The sequence below is a fragment of the Eumetopias jubatus genome, unplaced genomic scaffold (assembly GCF_037043125.1).
Source record: "Eumetopias jubatus isolate StellerSeaLion01/CBP00866 unplaced genomic scaffold, mEumJub1_p1.0 scaffold_15, whole genome shotgun sequence".
Taxonomy (NCBI): domain Eukaryota; kingdom Metazoa; phylum Chordata; class Mammalia; order Carnivora; family Otariidae; genus Eumetopias; species Eumetopias jubatus.
This window is the reverse complement of record NW_028274821.1, coordinates 63535526-63554926: the sequence shown is the minus strand read 5'-3', so window position 1 is coordinate 63554926 and position 19401 is coordinate 63535526. Positions and strand designations below refer to the sequence as shown.

Sequence of the window (19401 nt, the reverse complement as noted above, 5' to 3'; positions counted from 1 at the left end):
AGTTTGTTCCTTATTTCCTTAATTGCTGGTTCCTTCCACATTAAAGAGAGCAGATCAATTGGGTTAATACTAGAGATTCCTGGGAGCCAGAGTACCATTGATTTGTCAGCAGGAGCAGAATCTTACCTTCCCCAAGTTTTTGGTTCCCTCTTCAACATTCACAGCAGCTCTGTTGACATGGTCTTCAATGCTGTCAATCTTCTCCTGCTGAGACTAGATGCAAAGGAATTATGAGTGAGCGGTCCTGCTGGGGAACAGCACTCAGCCAATACACACTATTTTAATTCCTGTAATCAGGATCCCATGTACTGCAGCCTTGCAGTCTGAATAGTGGTTCATTAATAGCGTCTGATAAACTATGTCGAAAGTACAAATTCACTTGTATAAAGAAAAAAAAGAGTGACTTAATTATTAGATAATAAAAGGGTGGCACCTTTATAGGAAAAAGCATCTCACACTAAAATTCATTCAAACATACAAACATATTATTCTCCAAATGAATCTCCTTTGTAAGAGAAGAAAAATCCAAATAAGCATTTACATGTCGTGGTGAGGTTGATGATAAAAAACAAAAACAAAATCAAACATAAAAACCTCTTTAACTGGGGTGCCTGGGTGGCTCAGTCGTTAAGCGTCTGCCTTCGGCTCAGGTCACGATCCCAGGGTCCTGGGATCGAGCCCCACATCGGGATCCCTGCTCAGCGGGAAGCCTGCTTCTCCCTCTCCCACTCCCCCTGCTTGTGTTCTCTCTCTCGCTCTCTCTGTCAAATAAATAAATAAAATCTTTTAAAAAAAAACAAGAACAAAAACCTCTTTAACTTATCTTTGAAGATTCAAAGACTTAAAACACGTAAATTTGCCGTAGAAGTAAAATGCCCTTGGATCCATAAATATAAATGATTACATTTTAAAAATGAGAATACAATACATTTTAAAAATGAGATCGGTCATGAAAACTTCACTTGTGATATGAGGTAGGGAGCACTGAATGCATTTACTGTCCTGAGTTTCACACCTGTACACTTTAATACATTTTAAAATCATTACAAGTTAAAATGTTTCAGATCAAAGATATTAATAAAGCATTCTACAAAAAACGGCAACACCTGCACTGACAACAGAACCTGCGACTCATGGAACCTCTGGGTAGAAGGAATGATCTTCCCCTCAGAGGTGTGAAGCCCCACTACATTTCTCACTAGTGGTTACTGAGCCTCAGCTCAAACACCTCCAATCATGGGAATTCATTACTTGCCACAGGAAAACATTCCCATTTTAAATAAAATTTAGACAGAATTTACATACAATAATATGCACCCATTTTAAGGGTACAGAATGATGAATTCTGACAAATGTATAAAACTCAAGTAACCCCATCACATCAATATACAGACTAGGGTTTCTTTGTTTGTTTTTAAAGATTCATTTATTTATTTTAGAGAGAAAGAGAAAAAGAGAGAGTGCATGTGCATGTGGTGGGGAGGGGGAGAGGGAGAGGAAGGAGAGAGTCTTAAGCAGACTCCATGCTGAGTGCAGAGCCCAACATGGGGCTCGATTCCATGATCCTGAGATCATGACCTGAGCCAAAAACCAGAGTTGGACACTTAACCGACTGAGCCACCCAGGCGCCCCTAGGTTTTTTTTTTTTTTTTAATTCACAGAAAAAAGGAAAGAATCCCTCTTTGATCCCGGCTAAATCCCACTTCTACAATGACTGTGAAATAATTCAACTTGAATCCTGAAGCATCTGATGGCCCTCTTAACTTACACTGAATCAGATATAACACTCTTCTAACTCCAACCATCATTCAAGAACATGAAACACAACACAGCTAATTTTTCCCCCACAGTTGCTTCCTTGAGCATTACTGACATTCCTTCCCTTCTCATACACCAAGTATGTACCCTTTCCCTGGTAGACCTTTCATGGTATCCCTTCATTCCTGTATTCTCCACTGCTATCTTGACATCTCTAACACAACCCCTAAAAAAATCCTTTATCAGTTTTCCTTTTAACATTTCCATCCAAGACAACAGTGATTCTCACATGTGAGTGTGCACCAGAATCGCCCAGAAGACTTATTAAAGCACAGACTGCTGGGTCCCACCTTCAGAGTTTCTGATTCCATAGAACTTCAGGTGAAGCCTGAGAACTTGCATGTCTTATGAGTTCCCAGGTGATACTGCAAGACCATGATCCTCACACTTTAAAAACTGCTAAAATATGTACACAACTGGATTAAGGGCATAACCTTCTTGGCCAGATGTCCTGTGTTCAAATCCCAGCACTGTGTGCCCTTGGACAAATTACTCAAGCTCGCCAGGTGTCAATACTCTCACCTCTCAAGTGAGGATGATGATATACCTCATAGAGTTGAAGTGAGGATAAAATGAGATAGGGTCTGCAGAATGTGAGGAGAAAAAGTCATCCTGATCTTCTCAAAAATCTTTCTTTTCTAAGAAGTGTACTAAACGTTTTCCAATGAGGCTTGAAAATTCTTGGCATTAGATCTCTTCTAGCTGTTCATTCACTTTTTATTTTCCTCAGACAATAAATTTTTTTAATGTTAGCTTTCTTCTTCCAACCCACAGAAGCATTAAGTGCTAACACAAGCAACATCCAACCTGTTGGGATTTCTCACACTGAATTTCCATCATTGTTTCTATTTGGGACATCCCTAACACTTTCCACTCTTGCCTGAAAGTCTGTATTCACAGATAAATCACAGGTGTGATCACCAACCTCCACATCTTGATGAGCTGAGGGTAGAGGGAAAATAGCCAATAGTCTCCTTTTTCTCAGGCCCCAAATAATTTTCCTATACCTACCAACCTCCCTTTTTTGCTTCTGATTTGCTTATGTTTGCTTTCATCTGCCTGGGCCTCCCACACTTGATAATCTTCAAACTCCCTTTTTGACATTTTAGACTTTGGCCCCTCATATATGTTCTCAGCACCCCTTTAACAGGGAGTTAAACCATATATGAAAGATACTAGTGTTTCCCTAAAGTAACATACTCTTCCCTTAGTACCTTAGTAAAAGAAAAAAGAATTCTCAAAAGACTAAGAATATGTCTATGGATTTCATTTTAAAAAATAGTGAATTAGGTCCCCTTAATATTCTTTCTGAAAAAATAACTGAATCTTAATAAGCAGTTATAGAAGCATCTAAGATTCTGGGAAAAAATGTGATTTATTGAGTTAATGTTGGTCAAGCAGAATGCAATTTGGGCATTTAAGTCAAAACTAATGAACTGTTTTTCCCTTGAATGCTTGTTGTGGAAACTTGTATACCCAGCATCCTCTATATCAAGCAACAGTAATACTTTCAACAAATCCATCCCCAAATCTATTTACATCAATAAAAACGCTCTCCCTTGGGGAGTCCTGCTAGTAGTTGCATAGTTTTACTAATGTGCTAAAAGCTACAGGTTTCTTTAAGAAGTTATTGCCAAAAGTGGTTATTTTCCTTTATTCCTGACTCTCAATTACAGCCATTTTTCAAGGCTAGCTCTAGTCTTAGATCTTGGCCAATGCAGGTTAACACTGGGCTATCCTGGTTCTGAGGTCCAAAAGTACCTAATCTATAATTCTTAATCACAGGCAATAAATAATACATACAGGAAAGCCCAGAAACATACAAGCACTACCATATATAGAGTCCAGGACGATACTGGCCTAGAGTAGGCAATAAACAGAGTAGGTAAGTAGGATGTTGGTATCACAGGATTCAGCAACAGGAGGGGACTGTAGGGACTATAGTACTAGTACAAGTCTAAAGGTAACAGTGGTAGAACTCTAAGCAAGGAGCCAAAGAGGGAATCCTATAAGGGAGGGACAAAGACAGGAATGCAGTTGGAGTCAGTGGAAGGAAAGGGGATGGGAAGTAACAGACATTATCTCATTTAGTCCTCCCATCGATTTTACAAAGTTCATTGCCGTCCAACAACATCCTTAAGGTCAAGTGGGTAATAAATCCAGTTGACCTGATCTGATCGAATCCACTACAACCCAGTTTTTATGCCTAGGGAATAAGGTAGAAGGTAGAGGCAAAATTGGACCAGCAGCAAGGGTGACATGCCACTGAGTGACAGGTCCAGAGTTCTTTAAATTCCCCTTGACAAGAAATAGGGCTAGTTCCATAAGTACAGGAAGAGAAGAGGGCACTCGAGCAATAAAGGTTGAAAAAAACTGAAGCAGGACGCTTAGATATTATTATTGGACCGCACCTGGATCTCTCGATGGCTTTGTAGGTTCATTTTTCATTATGGTAAAAAATACATAATATAAAATTTACAATTTTAACCATTTTTAGTGTGCAATTTAGTAGCATTAAGTACATTCACAATGTTATGCAATTATCAAGACTATCCTACAGGTTTTTTTTTTTTAAACTGTTCTCTATTCTTCACTGAGCTTATTTATTAACACAGTCCTATGCACACAGAAAGTTCTCCAAAAATACATGGTTAATTTGTCCAGATACTATCATGTCCATGTGATGATAATGAGAGGATGTGGTTACTCTGCTTATGTTCCCAAGTCATTTGGTGCCTAAATGGAGCTTCTGTGAGTCCTGACCATGTGGTCATGAGAACTCAATCACCCCGGGAATAGTAATCAGTGGTTCTCCTTTGAGCTTTTGCCTAATACATTCTGTTCCATGTCCTCACACAGATTATTATAAATAGGACATTTGTATAGAACTATGGCCATAGCCAAAGCCTTCCTACACAAATCTTCCTTAGATTAGGGGTTAGGAGCTGCTTACGTAATCTAATCAGATATATAATTATTAAATGGCCACAAGCCCTCAATTTTCCTTTCATGTGCTCATCCCACTGGAAGGGAAATGTATTTGTCTGGAATGAGAAGAACTCTGTACATGTTTAGTTTGTTTCTTAAATCAACTATTATTGAGGTATAATTTACATACATTACAACTCACACATTTTAATACAAATGTATTTGTATATACCATACATGTACAGATTTTACAAACTACATTCCATCAGAGAGTTAGAATAACTGAATAAATCTCGATTCTGAAACAACATATATTTCGGGATTCTTCTATCATTCCCTTTTAGATGCAAGTATATGGATAGATTATACAGACACCTAATCCAGAAACTTCAAGCATTTTGCTTCTAAGGAAAATGCTTTAAACAATTTACTGATGTTCAATTTTAGGCATTAGATTTCAAGAAAAAATACAAAAACTAGAAAACAAACAGATGAAGGGACTAGCATTGAAAAGCCTAGAAATCATATTCTAGAAGGAATATATTAAAGAATTAAGAGTCCTTAAAAGAAAAAAATATGATGAGGTTGGATAGGGTGAGGAAGGATAATGTTGGTCTCAAAAAATTGAAAAATTTTATATGGAAATATGACAAAACTTGTTCAGCATATGGCTCCAAGAGGGCAAAAGTACCAGAGGGAAGTTATTATAGGGCAGTGTTTATATAAGGAAGAACTTCTAAGAGGCAGAGTCTCCAAACGGAATGGCTGAAGTATAAAGTATCCCTGCACTGTAATTTTCAGAAAGAGGCAAAAAACCATCTATATGACAAGCTGGGGCAAGAACAGAAGAATTAGATTTGCTGGCCTCGTTAAGTCCTGTCCAATTCCAGTTCTGAGATTGTATAATCCAGGGACTTCTTATACTTGAAAGCCAGATATCAGGGAAACCATAATTCAAAGATGTAAAACCCCCAGATCATGGTTTGATCAAGAACAAAGAACTAAATCTAGACAGAAGCATGAGCAGACACAGGTTTGTTCCTGTATGTGCATACAGATACACACATATATCCAAACTTCCTATACTTCCTGGGAAGGAAACTAAGAATAATTTAGAAAAACAATGACAGAAAACCTATTCTGTCTTTCCCACCAAATCTACTTTGTTTCCTCATCTATGTTAACAATATGAGACTGGCTACCCCACTATGCAGAATAAAACCTTAATGTTTGACTCTTCCATCTTCCTCCAATTTCTACTAAGTCTACCCCAGAAATACCTCTCAGCTGTCCTGTACCTTTATACTTGTATTGCCATTGCTCTTGGTGAAACTCTTGCTTGATTCCTAACTAGTCATCCTGCCTATTATCACTCCCTTCCCCAAGCCATTATTCACACTAACAGTAATCTTTCTCAACCAGACTGGATCATATCACTCTAACCTGCTCAAAAATCTATATCGGCTCCTCAATGCCTACAAATTAAAATTCAAATTCTTTGGTATGGCCCTCAATTCCATCTCAATCAGGCACTCACACTCCTTATTTTGCTTGCCCATAGTATCTCATGCTTTGATTATACTGCAATACTTGTCATTCCTGAAAGGCCATACACTTCTCTACTCCATGTCTTTGTTCAGCTGTTTTCAAATGCACCCTTCCCCACTCCCATCTGTGGACATTTGACTCAGTTTTCAAGGCTCAAGCAAATGCTACCTATCTCATGAAGCTATTCTTAATGCTTCCACCTCACAATCCCTGCCTCCCTCCCTTGGAATTAAATGCTTCTGTTAGAGCTGATAATACTTCCCTTCATACCTCATTTTTGCATTTAATAATCATGCTTGAAATTTCAGTTATGGGGATCCAAACTTACTTCCACCCACTATAAATCCTTAAAGGCAGAGAATAGGCCTCATTTATTTCTATAGCTAACCTTGTCAGACCCCTGGTGCCAAGGTTTAACACAGTACCTTTTATATAACAAATGCTTGATAAATGTTTATTAAATTGATCTGGAGGCTGAGGACTGTTAGACTTCTATCCATGGCTCAATACGTCTTAAAAATTGTAACTTCTATTAAAATTCTAATCAAAAGCATAGGAATTAATAAAAGCGTCTTATCCTATTAATCTAACATCTCTGAGCCAAAAACAATTATAATACTTACATTCACTAGGAGAGAGAAATCAGTGACCAGTTGGCTAAGTTCAATTAAGTCCTTAAAAAGAGAGAGAAGAAAAGGAAGTTACTTACTTTTATGCCTCTCAGCTACCAAAACGAAAATAATTTTTAACATACCGCTTCTAAGGTTTCCCATGATTCTGCAGCATTTTGATCTCGAGGAATTTCAGGCAACGCATATACCTGAGTCATGTTCTGAGGATCGGCTTCAGCCTCAGCAGTGTGAAATGTTCCTGGATGAACACAGCCTCATGTTTAGGGTTTATGTGCTTTGTTAGAAAGCAGATAGCATAAATCAATTTTGTAAAACAATTCCCATGTAAAATGCTAACTAACTGAATTCAGGCTAAAAGTAAATTGACTATTTTATAAAAAATAGATTTATCTGTGGGCAGATTGTTCCCAGGTTAAGAAATATTTTTTTCTTTAATTCTACAAAGTCATCTCAAAAAATGCCACCTACCCAATCTGAATAACTACAGCTCAATGTGGAAGCAGCACTGAAGGAAAACTCTTCTATGTGGCCAATATTCCACGTAGAGATACCCACTAGAAACAGGTTTCACACTTTCAATGTAAATCATTAACCTTTTCTTTGGGGATTTTAGTAATAAATACCAGATTCATAAGGTGTTAAAAGTAGGAAAGTGATGTGTTTTTTGCAATGAAAATCAGTCGTTTGGGGTAACAATAAATCTGACATCAAATGAACACCTCTTACCATGTGGATCTTTTCATACATATTGTCATCCTTCTTCTAAGAGTCATTTTTCTAGCCCATATCTCCATTGTTTCTGTTTCTTTTCTGAGTTTTAAAAAGTCATCAACCAGTAAAACTGCTATGATGATGAATTAATTTACACTCCAAACCCCACCTTCAAGTCTTTATTTCCTTGTATTGGTTTTACCATTCATTCATTAAACTAATATGGATCGAATGCCTACTAAATGCCTATCAGTACACTCAGGTCCTACAGACACAATAGTAAACCACAAAACAGCTCCAGAGAGTACAGTGGTTAAGAGCACGGGCCTAGTCAGAAAGACCTGGGTTAGAATCCTGGCTTGGCTAATGACTAGCTCTTTGACTCATTTTCCTCATTTTTTTTTTTTAAGATTTTATTTATTTATTTGAAAGAGAGAGAGAATGAGAGAGAGCACATGAGAAGGGGGAGGGTCAGAGGGAGAAGCAGACTCCCTGCTGAGCAGGGAGCCCGATGCGGGACTCAATCCCGGGACTCCAGGATCATGACCTGAGCCAGAGGCAGTCGCTTAACCAACTGAGCCACCCAGGCGCCCTCCTCATTTTTAAAATAAGGTGAAAGGGGCACCTGGCTGGCTCAGTTGGAAGAGCATGTGACTCTTGTTCTTGGGGTCGTGAGTTCGAGCTCCACACTGGGTGTAGAGATTATTTAAATGAATAAATAAAAACTAAAAAAATAAGAATAGAACAAGGTGATAGGTATTTATTTTGCACTGTGCCTGGCTTAAATATTGAGTATAAGCGGCTTAATAGTTACTACTACAATAAATAGCCATTGCTACTGCAGCTATTATTAATGGAACTTACCATATTATGTACAATACATATTAACAGGCAAGTTCAGTATAGCCAGGTGAGAACTATGATATGAGTAAATATGGAACACTATGTGAGAACAGAAGAGAGGTATTTAACCAAGACTTGGGGAGGGGAGAGTAGTTGGAGGTTTTGAAGCAGAAGCCTGAGGATGAACAGAAATTACATAGGTGAACTGGGGCAAAGGTGGAGGGAAAAGCAGAGGGTATTCAGGTCAGAGAGAATAATATATGCATAGGTTTGGGAACTGAAAAAGAGTTCAACTGAAATACAGACTATGAAAGAGAAAAGCAAAAGTTTATATAAGTTTTGTCACTGGAAATCTAAGGTGACATTATTCATGGCATTGTAAACTATGCTAAAGAATTCTGTTTTTCTCATAAGATCAATATGGAACTATTAAAAGGAGTTGGAGACTACTGGGAAGCTGGAGGGTGCATAATCAGATTTCAGATTTAGAAAGGGAACCATAGCTGTAGTGTGAAGGATGAAGTTGAAAGGTAAAAAAAAAAAAAAAAAAATTAGAGAGTGAAAAACCAGTTGGGAGGCTCTGCAGTATGTCCAATGCAAAATGATGGTCTGCTCTAGGACAGTGGCAGTGGAAATGTAATTCCTTTTGTCCCCCTTACTTCAAGCTCAAAATACCTATCACTTTAACATTATCTGATACCTATTATGTATTGGGTATCCAGAGATGAAAAATTTTTATGAGTAATACAAAGGAGATGTTCTCAAAGAACTTACATTCTAGAAGAGTCAGACATACATAGAGACAATCCTAAAACAGTAAGAGAGTGTGATAGTATTTAGATTAACAGATATAGATACAAACAATATTTTGTGGGCGTTCCAAGCTTGGGAAGGCAACTGACCCAGCTTGGTGTGATGTGCAGTTTATGAGACGGCTTCCTAAAAAAGGTGATCTTATGAGACAAAGAAAATGGGAATATAAATTCTACATAGAGAGACCAGCATAAAAAAGGCCCTCAAAGAAAAGATAAAGCTTAACGTAAAATCAGCAGGTTGGTCTTGCCAAAGGATAAAGTAAAAGACATAGAGTTACAAACACAGAACGTTATACATAGATTGTTAGGAGGGGCCTTACTGTAGACCAGTGAAAGACTCTGGACTATCTGGAAGAGAGTGGAGAGCTATTGAAGTGTTATATGCAAGGACATAACATAATGACGTGTGACACCTGATCTACTCCTAAAAGTCATAACTGTAAGTTCATCTTCTCAATTTCTTTTTCATCCTAGCCTATTTTATAAAACTGCATTGCTATTTTACTTTTGAAATCTATGAATGTTTTTACCTCTCAAGGAAAATAATCTGTTTGAAGTGTTTAGGAAGGGCATAGTCAGTTGACTAAAAAATATTTTGTAGGCTTATCAGAATTGATAGTGTTCTTTTAATTTTGAATTTTAACTTATCTGAATACATTTCCTTTGATCTTAAAGGAAGAGCAAAAACATCAGATAGAGTAAGTTTTACATGACAACATTATGGCAAGTATGAAGAGTTATTTACCCTATGTCCTAACTTATCACATAAAGATGCTTTCATTTTCACATCAATCAAGATAAATGAATTATTCTAAAACCATTCTTCCACTTAATATTTCTATTGTAATGAGAACTCCAACTCCTATTCCAACTTCTTTAATAGGATGATACTGAATAATGATATCTTTATCATTAACAGACCAAATGTAAAGCAGAACTTTATAATTACAATATCCACTCTAAGGATTTTTATAAGCCATAGTCTTTATCCTATTATAGAGGATTTAAATGAAGTATGCCAGGGTATATAACAAAATGAGGGGAGACTGTCATACATAAATTCTTTATCTAAAAAATGAAGAAGGGGTGGGAAATGTTTGGCATTTTAAGCAAACATAAAAGATTTCCCCTAGTAAAAAATAAGAAGTGTTTAAGTCATTTACGTCTCACTTGAAACCAAACTGCGTATGCATCTTAGTTCAAATAGAGTCTTAGAACAAAGAAATCTGTTCTATTGCATGGAAAATCCTGCTGTAAACTTACAACTCTGAACATCACTAATCAATTTGAGGCATAACTAACAATTAAGAAAGAAGCCCTTTAATTTCTACAACTTTCCATAATTCATTTATTCCAGCTTATATTAGAAATCACTACCTCAGTGAACATCCATTGACTTTGAACTTTTAGGAATTGCTACAGACATGATGAGGGAAAACAGAGACAGATTATAGCTGCGGGAAGGAAGGATGAAGAACTCACCCTGTGCACAGAAGTCAAATTGCTATTGTTTTATATGATGAAATCATCTAAGATAGTTCCATCCACATGCAAACAACTGCAAGGGGGCACGAAGAAAACATACATCACTTCCCACTGGTTTTCAAACTCCAGTTTTAAAACCTTATTATTGACTACAAGCTCAAACATGAAGATATTTTTAGTTGAAACTAATAACACAGACATAAGACTTTTCCCTTCTCTCCATACATCCAAATATTCGTTCTTTGTCTTTCTCTCTGTGTTTCATGAAAGGCAATGATTCTACCAAGAATTAAAACACAACATATAAGAAATTTTCACTGAACTTCAGTATGTTAGGAAAAGTTTCATTATAAGTCTAAATTAATTCAAAGGCATTTCCTGAATTTTTCATGTTCTGACAGCTTAAAAATAGTGAAATTAATCTATTGATCATCTATACCAACCTATCTATCAAAATAAAATGACTTCTAAGTCATGGCTTAACTTAGCTGCAAAGGAGGATTTTTAAGAAAATTAAAACGGACAGAAAACATATCTTCTGAATAATATACAAAACTATCCACATGCTTCACAAACTGTTCACTATATGTATATATACCTGTGATAAAATCTGATATTTCATCAAATTCAATATGCGGTCTGAAGTTCCCAGCGGTTTTAAGATTGGATTCTTTTCTTTTGTGAATATTTGTTTAAAATGTAATAAGATTCTGTTCCTATTGCACTGGTGAACTGTATGTGCTGGATGGGGAGTAAGAAAGACAAAGATGGAGAGAAGCACTGATTCACTCTATATGACTTGATACACCTTTCTAAATACAAATCAAATTTGTAGGTTCATCACTTCTCTTGGTGGGAAGCAATATGCTAAAAATGAAAGTAGACACACAAGTGAGACAGAAGGGAGTTTCTCAGATCAAGCAAGATTGGCAAAGAAGATTTGCTTTAGGAACTCTCAGAATCTGGACAAAAGAAGCAGCAAAATCATCACAGCTTCCCCCTAAACTTAATAAGCTTCTTTTACTCTCCAGAGAACATAAAACGTCCTATTATACTTGTTTCTATCTGTAAGTGAAAAACTATTTTTGTATTTTGATCTCACTCATGGAAATGTGGCAACATTGCTCCTGAATCTCTGCTGATATTTCCAACCAATTTATTTAGAATCAGATTGAATTTTTAAGGGAAGAAATATTTTAAGGCACTTAACTTCTATGCAAATCAAACACATTTTTTCTGTATAGGCTGTCACTACTATAATGAGCATCTAAAGCAAAAACAAAGAAAAACCAGAAAGCACAGGATAAAAACATGTAGAATGACAGAAAAGAGTCCATAACTACAAGACCACACATAGGGCGAACTCAATTCTTAGCTCGCAATTAAGGTCTTATGTGAATTAGTTGCTTTGTTTTCATTATTCTTTCCCATCCTCACAATTATTTGTTAATATTATTTCTGGAGTTTTAAGGCAACCTAGTAGAAACTCTCACATTTGGTGAAATACTCAGGTACTCGGTGAGACAGTTCATTTTAATTGCTTAATGTTGGCAATGGATTCAAAGTCAAAGCACCATTTCACCAGTACACCATTTGGAATTTGAAATTCTATACATTGTTTTAGGTGTAACTTACAATGATGTCTCAATCAAATCAGCACTAGCTACAGAGATTTAATCTTGTAGTTTCTCTCAGTGGCAAGTGATTAGGTCTTTAGCTAATTTGATGTTCCATGAATTGAGAAATTTGAGAATCAAGAGTTGGAAAATGAATTTCATCATTTCTTCTCCTTCATCCTCTGGCTCTACCTCAATCTTTTTCATGTTCTCTCTATACGTGCTTCCTCAAATTTTGATCACACACACACACACACACACACACACACACACACACACCAGCCAGCTTCCTACAGAGAAATTTAATTGCCAGCAAACTGCTCAATTGCCTTCTTCTAAAAATCACCCAGTTCCTCTGATGATATATAAATCCAAGCTTGTTGAGCCCGAACAGTCCTACTAACAGAAACTCAAATAATGCAATAATAAAATGCAAACTAAAGCAAGTATTAGCATAGTATTATATTGTGAGAAACTCTCAGAACTCAAAATTTTTGTTTGCCAGGGAATTGCTGGTGATGGGCAATTCAAAACTAAATAGCAAGAGAGACTGATGTCAGCAACTCCAGAAAATCTAGCATATCTTCACTGCTGTTACCACCATCACAACTGTCACAGTATCTAGGTAATTAAGGTTGTCTAGGTGATTAAACATTGTCATAATGTCTAGGTGATTAAGCAGGACAGCTGCTTAATCACATGGAAGCCCAGTTTCTCTATACATGCACATAAAGTATCAGTTCACACTAAATGATATGAGCAGTATTTAGCCTCATCAATATGGTGGTGATAAATATTGTAAGAATAACATAAACAGTAACTACAAACTATCAAAAAGCATTCTTCCCAAATACTCTTCAACCAAGGCGCTGAGTGCTAACATCTCCTTCTCCCCAAAACAACACTTTAGGTACTGCTTATCCACAGGGTGTAGTGAGTATAGTACATCTGAAATTACAAAATTGTCTCAAAAAGATATTTATTCATTCACAGTTATGAAACATTTATGTATGGTCCACTATGTGCCAAGCACTATGTACTATGTGCTAGGTACTAAGGATACAATAAAAGCAAGATTACCAAGAAACTATGGATGATGGCCTAAATGTTTCCTCCAATATTTTAATTTCAAATTCCCTATAAATTACTGGATCATTAACACTGAAAATATAAAGTTAAAAACAATCTGGTTTTGGAGACGGGATAGTACGGGAGCCTCCCACATAAATGAAAAGATGAAAACTGGGCAGGTATAACATCTCTCAGATTCTATTCTAATTTATAATTTATTTATACCCTACCTTTACCATTAAGATTTAAAGCATCTTGGAACATATGTAAAATATAACAAGATAGCATAAATTAAAAGAGAAACAAAAAAGGAAATATGAGGTGAGCAATTATAAAATAAAACCAGGACAGTTAAAAACTTTGGCTTTTGGTAGTTAAAAATATTCAGACGTAAGCATTCCAGTAAATAACTCAAGTAGGGAAATCTCATCAGTTTGGATTGGATATGCCCTCCAATACCCATAGGATTAAAAAAAGACCAATTGCTTTCAAGTCCTATTATGTATTACACCAGTAATTTTTTTTTCAGGGTTCCTTATAAAGGACTTATTATAATGCAATTAAAAATTATCAATTATATCCTTAAAAAATAAAATGACAAGTTTTGCTGGACTGTTTCTTTGAATATATATATATATATATATTTTTTTTAATGTTGTCAGTTAAATTCAGAAAAGTGAGCTGGTGGATCTAACATCCCCTATGAAAGAAAATCAGAATGCCAAAGAAAGAGGCATGCCTGATTAGGCTACTCCTGCAACCTGGACATGAAGGGGGTGTCCTCTGCAATCAAGGATGACATTCTCCCTAGGGAATATTATAACCTTTATTTTCAATACATAGACAAATAGGTACTTGAAGCTTGGAAGTTCCACTCTACACAGCATAGCTCAAAATTTTCATCCTACAAAACTTCTAGGGTGTGCGATTCTAGGCACTCTCAGGGTCCAAGAATTCAAAATACTGAAACAGAAGGTGATCCCTGGAAACTTATGTATCTGCAATAGCTATACAAGATGGTGAACTTTAATTAACTGCATTACTATGATCAAGAATGAGACTTTGTACGTTACCACCAACAGTCATGGATCTGGTCAAAGAAGGCTGTAATAAAGTTTCTTCATCATTAAATTGTTTCTTAAGCTCTTCTACAGATTCCAGATGGAGTTGAAGAAATTCTGCTGTTGCTGCTGATGCTTCTTCTTTAACAGGATCTATCATTCTTTTCAGAAGTACTAGGTCATCCTTTCGGACCTTCAAACAAAGTTTCTCCATTTCTCGGATATTGGAACGGAGTTGCTATAAAAGAAAAAAAATTCATTAAAACGTTAATATAAAATACCTTTATTTTCTGTTAATATAAAATACCTTTATTTTCAGAGGTAATCTGTGATTAATGGTCATGAACAGAGATGATTTCAAGTATTCTCTACAACAGAAGGTATATATAACATTTTTCTATTTTTCATGTCTCTAGCCAATCAAGCTTGAGACTCCTATCATTGAATTTATTTATTTAGCATTTTTTCCTTCATTAAGTGTATTACAAAGGTAACAAATGCTCTTCATAATAAATCAAACACTGTAGAGCATTCAAGAAAAACTTAATGACTTCCCCCTTCACCAATCCAACCACCTCTTAACCCAGTCCCTTCCACACATTTCCCACTGCTCATACAAACATTAACATATATAGACTTTCCATCTTTTTACCAAAAAATGGACATTGTGCATAATAACCTATAATTTGTTATTCCTCACCCCAATAATATACTACTACTATCAGGGATATCCTTCTTGGTTAATGGGTGTACCATATTCCATGATACAGATGTAAAATTTATTCAATGACCCCTGAAAGTGATTAACAGTCATTCATGTTGTTTCCAAAACATAAGTCCTTTAATATATCCTAATATACTATAATAGTATATATTAGTATGATAGTATATACTATTATACCATATTTTGTAGAAATGATTCCCAAAAGTGAGAGTACTCAAAGGATCATGTGCATCTTATTTCAATAGCTATTATCAGGTTTTTTTTTTAAATAAATGGGGCTTTTGGGTTTTTTTCCTTTTGTTCTAAAGATTTTATTTATTTATTTGAGAAAGAGAGAGTACATGGGGGGGAGGGTCAGAGAGAGAAGCAGAGTCCCCGCTGAACAGGGAGCCCGATGTGGGACTTGATCCCAGGACTCCAGGATCATGACCCCAGCTGAAGGTGGTTGCCCAACCAACTGAGCTACCCAGGCGCCCCTCTTTTTTTATAATTTTTTTTTATGTTATGTTAGTCACCATACAGTACATCATTAGTTTTTGATGTAGTGATCCATGATTCATTGTTTGCATATAACATCCAGGGCTCCATGCAACACATGCCCTCCTTAATACTCATCACCGGGCTCACCCATCGCCCCCCCTCCCCTCCCCTCTAAAACCCTGTTTGATTCCTGGAGTCCATAGCCTCTCATGGTTCATCTCCCCCTCTGATTCCCCCGCCTTCATTTTTCCCTTCCTTCTCCTAACGTCCTCCATGCTATTCCTTATGTTCCACAAATAAGTGAAACCATATGGTAATTTTCTTTCTCTGTTTGACTTATTTCACTTAGCATAATCTCCTCCAGTCCCATCCATGTTGATGTAAAAGTTGGGTATTCATCCTTTCTGATGGCTGAGTAATATTCCATTGTATATATGGACCACATCTCCTTTAACCATTCATCTGTTGAAGGGCATCTCGGCTCCTTCCACAGTTTGGCTATTGTGGACATTGCTGCTATGAACATTGGGGTGCATGTGGCCCTTCTTTTCACTACATCTGTATCAGTTTTTCCTAAGTAGTAATTCATACTACCACCGAAGTATGAGTGCCCATTTCTCCACATACTGCCAGTACTACATGTTCTCTCTTGTTGCTTTAATTTGCATTTCTGAGTGTAGTTGTCAGATTTATATCAAATGCTTTCCCCCTCTTTTTAGAATCATCTACTGACATAATCATCAATTTTCCTCTAATATGCTAATATTATGAGTTATGGGCAGGTTTCATAATATAGAACCATCTTTTACATTCCTGAGATAAACTCTTCCTGGTCACATATATAATTTTTTGAATTCAATTAGCTAATAATTTATTTGGGCTTTCAACACACGTCTGTCTATATATGTGTGCCTACATGTGCATACTGGAATGGTGTGGGTGTCTATACTTTCTTTACTAGATTTAAACTCACTTTAACAGGTTTAAGATTGTGCTAGCTTCACAGAATGAACTGGGGAGCTTTCCATCTTTCCCAATGGTCTATACTTTGAGAAACATAAAAACCAACTATTCTTTGAAAATGAAATAGAACTAACTTGCAAGAATGATCTGAGTATGATGCTTCTGGAAAATGATAGATCTCTATAATATTTATCACATAATTTAGAATATACTCTGGGGCGCCTGGGTGGCTCAGTTGGTTAAGCGTCTGTCTTCGGCTGAGGTCATCATCCCAGGGTCCTGGGATCGAGTCCCACATCGGGCTCCCTCCTCAGCAGGGAGTCCGCTTCGCCCTCTCCCTCTGCCCCTCCCCCAGCTTGTACTCTCTCTCTCTCTCTCGCTTGCTCAGTCTCTCAGATAAATAAATAAAATCTTAAAGGAATATATTTTAATATTTCTCATATGATATTTTAAATTCTCCCCTGTGGCACTTTCACAGGTACTAATGCAAATTCTGTATAATAGGACAGAATGTATCAGTTTCTTTTATTTCTCAAGTACCTACTCTGGGTGAGGTGTTACATCCTGTATTATTACATTCCACATTATTGTATTATAGAAAAATCAGAACAAAGAAAACTTGTTTAGGATTTACTTAATTTTATCTAGCAGCAAAGCTCAATTAAAACCCAGGTATTTTTTTGTTAAGTTTTAATTTTAATTCCAGAATAGTTAACATACAGTATTACATTAGTTTCAGATGTACAATACAGGGATTCAAAAATTCCATACAACACCCAGTGTTCACCACAAGTGCACTCCTTAATCCCCATCACCAATTTCACCCATTCTCCCACCTCCCTCCCTTCTGGTAACTATTGGTTTGTTCTCTAGAGTTAATAATCTGTTTCTTGGTTTCTCTTTTTTCCTTTGCTCGTTTCTTTTGTTTCTTAAATTCCACATATGAGTGAGATCATATGGTATTTGTCTTTCTCTGACTTATTTCACTTAGCATTATACTCTCTAGCTCCATCCACGTTGTTGCAAATGGCAAGATTTCATTCTTTTCTTTTTTATGGCTGAATAATATTCCAGGGGGGGGGGTGTGGGGTGTGTGTGTGTATCACATCTTCTTTATCCATTCATCCTTCCATGGGCACCTGGCCTGCTTCCATAATTTGGCTATTGTAAATAATACTGCTATAAACATACAGGTGCATATATCTCTTTGAATTAGGACTTTGGTACTTTGGGGATAAATAACCAGTAATGCAATTACTAGATTGTAGGGTACTTCTATTTATTTTTTTTTATTTTTTTTAAGATTTTATTTATTTAATTGACAGAGAGAGAGAGACAGCAAGAGAGGGAACACAAGCAGGGGGAGTGGGAGAGGGAGAAGCAAGCTTCCTGTTGAGCAGGGAGCCTGATGTGGGGCCCGATCCCAGGACCCCCGGATCATGACCTGAGCTGAAGGCAGTCGCTTAACCAACTGAGCCACCCAGGCACCCCAGGGTACTTCTATTTTTAACTTTCTGAGGAACCTCCTTATTGTTTTCCACAGTGGCTGCATCAATTTGCATTCCTACCAACAGTGCATGAGGATTCCTTTTTCTCCATAAACTCACCAACATTTATTTCTTGTGTTTTGATTTTAACCATTCTGACAAGTGTGAGATGGTATCTCCTTGTAGTTTTGATTTGCATTTCCCTGATGATGAGTGACGTTGAGCATCTTTTCATGTGTCTGTTGGCCATCTGGATGTCTTCTTTGAAGAAATGTCTGTTCATGTCTTCTGCCCATTTTCTAATTGGATTATTTGTTTTGGGGGTGTTGAGTTGTATCAGTTCTTTATATTTCAGATACTAACCCTTTATTGGGTATGTCATTTGCAAATATCTTCTTGCATTCAGTAGGTTGCATTTTAGTTTTGTTGATTGTTTCCTTTACTGTGCAGAAGCTTTTTATTTTGATGTAGTCCCAATAGTTTTTTTTTATTTCCCTTGCCTCCTGAGACCTATCTAGAAAAATGTTGATATGGCCAATGTCAGGAAAATTACTGCCTGTGCTCTCTTCTAGGATTTTTATGAAAACCCAGGTATTCTTTAAAGCCCAGCAATCTTTCCATTAAACTACAACCATAATTCACACATATATAAATAAAATTCCTTAATATAACCAAAGGACCCATTTTATTCTAGCAAAATTAAGAACAATTCTGGAAAAAAATAGTTTAGCTACAACCTAATGTATCTGTAAGATGTTCTGGGGGAATTAAAAAGTTATGCTTCTATCCTGCCATGACTCTATACTTCCTTTAACCATCTGTCACTCTTATGTGAACGAAAAAACCTAAGGTTAACTGTACTGTAAATTAAAAATATGTGATATGCAAGCATTAATATGGAAAAAAATCATAGAAAATATAGGCCTATGTTATCTAGTCCAACCTTATGATTTTACAAGAGGGAAACTGGACTTCAGATGAACACAGTGGTAGAATTAAGTCTTGTGTCCAGTTTTCAAGTGCTGGAACAATATTTCTAACACAACACCAACTCTTGGTCATACAATTCCTTTCTGAACTACAGTTGTAAAGCGGTTACATAGTTGTCACATAGTCCATAGAAATATTTTAGGCAGTATTATCTTGGAGAAGCATTAACGTTTCTGCAGCTCATGAGCATTTGTCTATGACATATTCTTCCTATTTTATAGAATTTGCA

General features: G+C 36.5%; 1 protein-coding gene across 5 annotated transcripts in view; it reads right to left on the bottom strand.

Annotated features, from left to right (window-relative positions):
- Positions 1–19401, bottom strand: part of STX17 (syntaxin 17) — a 74701-nt gene that overhangs the window by 16403 nt on the left and 38897 nt on the right. For all 5 annotated transcript variants that reach the window (XR_015766884.1, XR_015766883.1, XR_015766882.1 and 2 more), the window contains exons 4-7: positions 14541–14766; positions 7049–7164; positions 6918–6968; positions 127–213 (exon numbers count right to left, since the gene is read on the bottom strand). Coding sequence is in view for 1 of the 5 variants with exons in the window: in XM_028108833.2 (XP_027964634.1) it covers positions 127–213; positions 6918–6968; positions 7049–7164; positions 14541–14766 (480 nt within the window). In the remaining 4 variants the exon portion in view is untranslated. The remainder of the gene's footprint in view (positions 1–126; positions 214–6917; positions 6969–7048; positions 7165–14540; positions 14767–19401) is intronic.